The 7717-nt window shown below is 40.9% G+C and overlaps 1 protein-coding gene across 5 annotated transcripts in view; it reads left to right on the top strand.

Annotated features, from left to right (window-relative positions):
• The first annotated feature begins 3543 nt into the window (after nt 1-3543).
• Nucleotides 3544-7717, top strand: part of LOC133128457 (myelin-associated glycoprotein-like) — a 55367-nt gene continuing 51193 nt past the window's right edge. For 3 of the 5 annotated variants that reach the window (XM_061242000.1, XM_061242020.1, XM_061241991.1), the window contains exons 1-4: nt 3544-3613; nt 5173-5251; nt 5805-6176; nt 6889-7197. In XM_061242000.1, the coding sequence (XP_061097984.1) occupies nt 5206-5251; nt 5805-6176; nt 6889-7197 (727 nt within the window). In that variant the 5' untranslated portion in view covers nt 3544-3613; nt 5173-5205. Of the gene's footprint in view, nt 3614-4038; nt 4046-5172; nt 5252-5804; nt 6553-6888; nt 7198-7717 lie in introns of those variants that run through there. The other 2 variants (XM_061242009.1, XM_061242031.1) reach the window with 2 other exon arrangements.

Genomic DNA, 7717 nt, shown 5'->3' with positions numbered 1-7717 from the left:
AGAAAAATTTGGAACAGGATTTACTTTACACAATTATGGGCAGTGGTTATATGGAGCATTATTGCCTATGTGACTTTTACAAATACTCAGCTGAAGTCACATAAACTATTGCATAAACATAGTCGCATAAATATATTGTGTGCAACCACTATCCATCATTTTATACTTATTTTATTATGTAAATTTGCTTTTCTGCATGTACTTTCTGGGACATGGCATGTGCACTTCCCTTTTCTAGTGTGGTACAAAGGTGTGTATCCAGAAACTATAAGACCTTCATTTCAATAAATGTAATGTTTGCATAGGCATTCAATTACAGTAGGAATCACCAATTTTTTTTTCCTCAGATGTAAGATGTACTATCTGTATTAGACCTAGAGTTGTAGTCTTCTGTAGGCCCTACTTTATCCTGTGTCCTGTCCAACCCAAAATTATGTTCCCCATGTTATTGTAACGTTTAAAATATGAGGAACCAGTATTTAACCTTTTTTTAACCGTTGAATTTTTGTAAATGAGTCAAGTCTGATATTTCAATACACAATATACATGAACAGGCGACACGGATGGTGCAGTGGTTAGCACTGCCGCCTCACAGCAAGGAGGTCCTGGGTTCGAATCCCCGTCGGCCGGGGCCTCTCTGTGTGGAGTTTGCATGTTCTCCCCGTGTCTGCGTGGGTTTCCTCCGGGTACTCCGGTTTCCTCCCACAGTCCAAAGACATGCAGGTTAGACTGATTGGAGAGTCTAAATTGCCCATAGGTATGATTGTGTGAGTGAATGGTGTGTGTGCCCTGTGATGGACTGGCGACCTGTCCAGGGTGTATTCCTGCCTTTCGCCCAATGTATGCTGGGATAGGCTCCAGCCCCCCTGCGACCCTGTTCAGGATAAGCGGGTTAAAGATAATGGATGGATGGATGGATATACATGAACAATGTCCAAGCATCATGACTGTTTTGTTTGGTTTTTTTCCAGGACTTCACGACTAACTCCACTCTTAGACACTCAGTGACCTCTTTCAAGCGCAGACTGAAGACTCATCTCTTCAGGCTACACCTTTCCCTCCCTAACTCACCACCATGATTAGACTTATATATGCCATAGACTGTCATGGCACTTATATACTTGTATAGATATTGTTGTTTTTTGTATTAGCTATTGTATTGTTGTACTCAGGGTATTCTAGCTGCCAACTGTGGTATGCTAATTTGGAAGTGGATGTATTCTTCAAGGGTTCCGATTGTATCTGTATGGTTACACTCGGACTCTGAACTGTATTGTCCTCTAAGGTCAAGAGCGACTAAGGGTAATCCGTTATAAGAACGTGTTCGCCACAAAACCCTGGAAGGGAAAAGGAAACAGAAAATGTCTAGGAGATAACTCCGACCAAAATATAAGGAAAAGCCCGAAAAACTGCTACCAGAAAATAAAGCGACCCTTAAAAAACCAGGGCGAATAACCCAACAAAAATGAGCGCTAAAAAACGAGCACTGCCAACCCCAGACCAGGTACAAAATAAAAGCCTCGTATAAAACACTAGGCAAGAAAACAAAGAACCTTTCGGTAGGCATCAGCCGTGCACACAGCACCAACAAGCTGAGCGTCTTCCTTACCTTTTCTTATTATATTATTTTAAATGAGAAGAAACCCAAAACTGCACGATACCTGACTCATAAAAACACAGAGTCTTGCCGCGTGCATACCAGCTTGGTGTCAGAGCAAACAGTTAACACCAAAGCGTCGACCGATAGTCAGAGAGGGCTTTAAATACCTTCAGGAGGTAGGCTCCCTTGGCACTAATGAGGGCCACGACCGGTACTACCTCCCAACCCTGACATAAACTCACACTGTGCAAAACTTACACAGAGCAGAGTACAGCTAAACTCACACAGTGCAGAATACACATAAACGTACACAGAGCAGAGTACAGCTAAACTCACATGAGCAGAGTACAGCTATACTCACACAGTGTAGCGTACAGCTAAACTTACACAGTGCAGAGTACAGCTAAACTCATACGAGCAGAATACAGCTATACTCACACAGTGTAGCGTACAGCTAAACTTACACAGAGCAGAGTTCAGCTAAACTTACACAGTGCAGAGTACAGCTAAACTCACACAGTGCAGAGTACAGCTAAACTCACACGAGCAGAATACAGCGATACTCACACAGTGTAGTGTGTTTTTAAACTGTGAACGCTGTACGTTGACACTCACATAAATTTAACAGTTTCTAGTTTTGAGAAGACCAAATCAATGTTTTGCGGAACAGGCTGACAATGGTGTTTCTATATTCTTAAAATTGATTCTAAACTGCAAAAACAAAAAAATATGGACTTAGGTAAACTGTTGCATGCTTGATGTCATCTCAATTCGTGGAAGGAAGTATTGCACTTTTAACAACCGAGAGCAGTTTCAAAAGGTCATCTTTCCTGTTTTATGGAGCATTGCATATACAATATTGAGGGTATTAATGCCGGATGTCCTCAAATTAAAGTCAGCACTGATGTATATGCCTGTTTCTTTAGGATTACTGTGTCAGACTCTGTTCTATAATCTGTTGTCAAATAAATAAATACAAATAAAAACATTTATTTTTGAATACCTCAAAAAAAATTTTAAACACGTACAACAATATTGTGCAGTATTAGTTAAAATAATTGTACATACGTCGTACAATGTTGCAATAGAATTCCTTTTCTTTTTTCATCTGTAATATCTTGTGTTTGTTAGATTGCGTCACTGAGCTGAAACTGTTACACATTCTTAGAGTTCCCTTTTTTAGCGAGCTAGTCTCAGCCAATAGACAGAATTATGAAAGGTTGTGCGAAGGAAAGTTAAGCAACAAACATATTGACTGTTTCGGGTGTATTTGTGTGCACATAACGCAACACTCACGTGTATGTGTGTGTGTGTGTGTGTGTGCAAGTACATGCATCAGTATGATGTTTTCTTCATCATTGTGGGAATAATTCTGAAAACACAGGACAAACCAATCAATCTGACCGCATACAAGAAAACACATGCATCCATGAGGACATTTGCCAAATATATAGTTCTGATGTATTTTATTCAAAAGTGTAGAGTAACATAATCTATGTATAAAAAGGCACTTTGTGATGTGACGGGGTATTTGCTGGCTTTAAGCAGTACAGGAAGTGTGAATTTGATGCATTTTGATAGTGACTACGGGTGTCAGATTGGTTAGGACTGTTATTTGGACAGTAGCTCCTCTTTTCTCCAATCTACTGTTTCTTTGCTGAGGGTGTTTGGGCAATACTGCTTATTTGCTTATTCAACTGTAAAGTCAGACTGTTTCTGTGTTATATCAATTTGCTTGCTTGATCATCAGGGCAACCGATTCTATTTCAGCATTTTTATATTGTAGTAGAGCAGAGGAAGATTCAGCAGTCTCAGGGATGGGGTGGATATGTTGCTTATGGCCACACATGTTCTATGAAAGTTCATCAAAAAAATGCTCATAAGCCTAGTCCTGGGCATATTTCACAAAACGCCACAATGAGCACTTCCTCTTTTGGGTGGGTTTGTACTGGTGCTCTGCAGGCTGAGGGTCAGTGTGCAGTGGAGAGAGACTGGATAGTCTTCTGTTCTACAGTAAGTATATTTCCACTGGAGAGAGACTGGATGTTCTTCTGTTCTACAGTAAGTATATTTCCACTGGAGAGAGACTGGATGTTCTTCTGTTCTACAGTAAGTATATTTCCGCTGGAGAGAGACTGGATGTTCTTCTGTTCTACAGTAAGTATATTTCCACAGGAGAGAGACTGGATGTTCTTCTGTTCTACAGTAAGTATATTTCCACTGGAGAGAGACTGGATGTTCTTCTGTCCTACAGTAAGTATATTTCCACTGAAGAGAGACTGGATGTTCTTCTGTCCTACAGTAAGTATATTTCCACTGGAGAGAGACTGGATGTTCTTCTGTCCTACAGTAAGTATATTTCCACTGGAGAGAGACTGGATGTTCTTCTGTTCTACAGTAAGTATATTTCCACTGGAGAGAGCCTGGATATCCTTCTGTTCTACAGTAAGTATATTTCCACTGGAGAGAGACTGAATATCCTTCCGTTCTACAGTAAGTATATTCCCACTGGAGAGAGACTGGATATTATTCTGTTCGACACGTAAGTGCTCTTCCACCTGGGTAACGTTTGTCTCAGTCAAACTACAGATTATCTTCAGGCTATCACTTTTATTGAAATGTAATTCTAGTTAAAAATAATTGTACTTAAGTGTTAAGTTAATGTCTCTGTGCCATTGTGTTCCAGTCATTTTGCCATTTGAACTGGAGTCGCGTGGAATTTATTGCTTGATCACATTTCCGTTAACAAAAATACAGCCACTGATTCTAGACAAATGATATACTGGTCAATATACTGTACACACATACAGTGCAATTTGTTGATTCCTAACAGTGACTGTTGGACAGGGCCACAGTGTTAGTAATGTACCAGGAAGTCACACTTACAAACAGTTTCCAGATGAGAACTGCACAGGAAGTGCATTCTTCTGAACCTCCTCTAGAGGTCGAATGCCTTTGCTTCATGGAAGGTGTTGTATCTCATGGGTCGGATTGGTTAGATGCTCATGGATTTTCTAGCCACAAACAATTAACCTAATGTTCAATTCAGAATTCTAACCATTCAATACCAAAACTACAATCCAGGGTACCTTCTAAAATATTAATTTCTTAATTTTGAAATGAAATATTCCAAAAAAATCAGAGAGGGCCCTGTGTTTAGTCCCCCACTATTTAATCAATTAGAATGGTGCAAAAACACAAAAAAGAAAAATCCAGTCAGCAGCAGTTCTGCAGAAAGAAACACATTGTTAATGAGAGAGGAGAATGGCCAGACTGGTCAGAGTTGACATTAACACAAATAACTACACATTATAACAGTGGCATGCAGAAGAGCATCTCTGAATACACAATGCATCATAACTCTAAGTGGATAGGCTACAACAGAAGTAAAAAAAATAAGTCTAATATACCTAATAAAGTGCTCACTGAGTGTATGTACTATATTGAGCTTTAAGGTTTATTAAGGAACTGTGTTTATAGCATGATGTATGAGGGGCTGCCACTACACCCAAATTATTCATAGAAATTTTCCAAAAACTACTTTATTTAAAATGGAGGTTTGTGTTTTTCAGAGGGTGCCAGTGCTGTTTTGGAGCTTCAGAGACATGACTGAAGTGGAGAGGCTCATCCTCATTGGCTGCTTGCTGCAAGGTGGGGAGTCTTACTCTTTGTAAAGTGCTCCAAAGTATAAGAAAACCTCAGTTGGTAAATCATGGCTTGTATGAAGTATATTTTTGAGAGCTAGAGTGTAGGTAATGGACATGGTTTATAGTGATTACTATTGCAGCTTACTGTCAGTAAAACCTTTTTCTGTGACATGAATAAAAATATCCACATCCACACAAATGTATGTATTACATGTTGCAGGCTCGGTAACGGTGCTGTTGTGCATGTCAGAAGCAGATTTTTAAAGTTGCTATACTTACCGAATATTGTGACAGCGCTGTGTTGTGTGTGTGCTATAGGATCACTAGTGTAATATTGTGACAGAGCTGTTTTGTGTGTGCTGTAGGATCACTAGTGTAATATTGTGACAGAGCTGTGTTGTGTGTGTGCTGTAGGATCACTAGTGTAATATTGTCACAGAGCTGTGTTGTGTGTGTGCTGTAGGATCACTAGTGTAATATTGTGACAGAGCTGTGTTGTGTGTGTGCTGTAGGATCACTAGTGTAATATTGTGACAGAGCTGTGTTGTGTGTTGTAGGAGCCCTGGGCAGAGAGTGGGCAGTCTGGATGCCTCAGAGTATAGAAGCTCTGAGTGGATCCTGTGTGCTGATTCCTTGCAGATTTAAGATCCCATCTCCAAAAAACAAATACCTAGCAGAGGCTAGAGGACAATGGAAAATAGGTGGAAATAATGGCAGAGTAGTCTTTGATTCCAATAAAGCTGAGAAGCAGCCCAAACAGAATGAAATTAAAGGAACATTCATCGGAAAACTGACGATGAACAACTGCACCACAATTCTGGACCAGTTCCCTTCGTCTCCTACTTACAGAAATAAATATTTCTTCAGATTGGAATCTCAGCGTCCTATCAAGTTTAATTTTCCTACAGGGATCCAAATTAACGCACAAGGTACTGCATTTGGGGGCGGCACGGATGGTGCAGTGGGTAGCACTGCCGCCTCACAGCAAGGAGGTCCTGGGTTCGAATCCCCGTCGGCCGGGGCCTCTCTGTGTGGAGTTTGCATGTTCTCCCTGTGTCTGCGTGGGTTTCCTCCGGGTACTCCGGTTTCCTCCCACAGTCCAAAGACATGCAGGTTAGGCTGATTGGAGAGTCTAAATTGCCCGTAGGTATGAGTGTGTGAGTGAATGGTGTGTGTGCCCTGCGATAGACTGGTGACCTGTCCAGGGTGTATTCCTGCCTTTCGCCCAATGTATGCTGGGATAGGCTCCAGCCCCCCTGCGACCCTGATCAGGATAAGCGGGTTCAGATAATGGATGGATGGATGGTACTGCATTTGCACTTTGTTGTACGTCGCTCTGGATAAGAGCATCTGCCAAATGCCATTAATGTAATGTAATGTAATGCTCTTATGCCTTTTTAACTGTGTGCCATTGTGTTAATGTTGGAACCCTTCGGTTTGAAGATGAGGCATCGGAGGTGGAATTGCTGTCTTTAAAGAGGCATACTGAATGTAAAAGATACATTGGATGTAAAAGAGCAAGGAATGCAAAAATGAATGACTAGTTAGAAGATTTCATTTTGTAAATATAACATGTTAGACACTGTTGATGTGGTGATCAGAGAACCCATTAATCCGTCCTCATGTCTCCATGTCTCCTAGTCTCTCCACCCAAACCCAAGTTAACCCCAGAGAAGGTGGAGGTGATGGAGGGGACCTCTGTGAGTTTGAGCTGCTCTGCTGCAGCCCCCTGTCCCAAACTCCCCCCAAATCTGACATGGACCCCCACGCTGAGTGACAGTGTGGATCAACTGCAAGAGAATGAGGATAATACCACATTTGTGTCTTCTGTTCTGACCTTCACTGCTTCCCACCTCCACCATGGGCAGAAGATCACCTGCAGGGCACTTTACACACTGCAACAAGGAGGCAATCTGACATCTGAGGCCAGTCTGACTCTCAGAGTTCTATGTAAGAGAGCTGGATTTGTGTTTGTCTTTAGAATAAGACCAGGAGATAATTGATTGTTTCCATCCAATTAATTAAAATATTGATGCAAAACTTTCCCTCATTTAATCTCTGTGTTAAAGTTTATATGTTTGGACACATCAATTATATAATTTCTTTGTCTTTTTAAGGTGAAACAGAAACTTTCAGAAAGAATAAAGGAAAAATAACATAGCAAAATAAATATTTTAAATCATTATTTTAATTTTAATTTGTCGCAGCCACTCGAATAATGGTTAGCTACCAAGGCTAATCTGTCGCATAGCTGGCACACCACTGTAATGTTTGTAGTCCATCCATTTGCGTCCCCTCTAGCCCTCTTTCTGTTGGATAAGCATTTGAGTGTGCATGTTCATGTGTGTGTGTGTTTGAGTGGTTTGAGTGTGCTTGTTCCTGTGAGTGTGAGTGTGTGTGTATGTGGTGTGTGTGCAGTATTGGACCCTTGCTTCTCTATATGTACTGCTATATTAGTAACTGTGGCACC

This window comes from Conger conger, chromosome 1, assembly GCF_963514075.1.
Source record: "Conger conger chromosome 1, fConCon1.1, whole genome shotgun sequence".
Taxonomy (NCBI): domain Eukaryota; kingdom Metazoa; phylum Chordata; class Actinopteri; order Anguilliformes; family Congridae; genus Conger; species Conger conger.
Note: the sequence above shows the minus strand (reverse complement) of the source record. Positions and strands in the feature narration are given on the sequence as shown.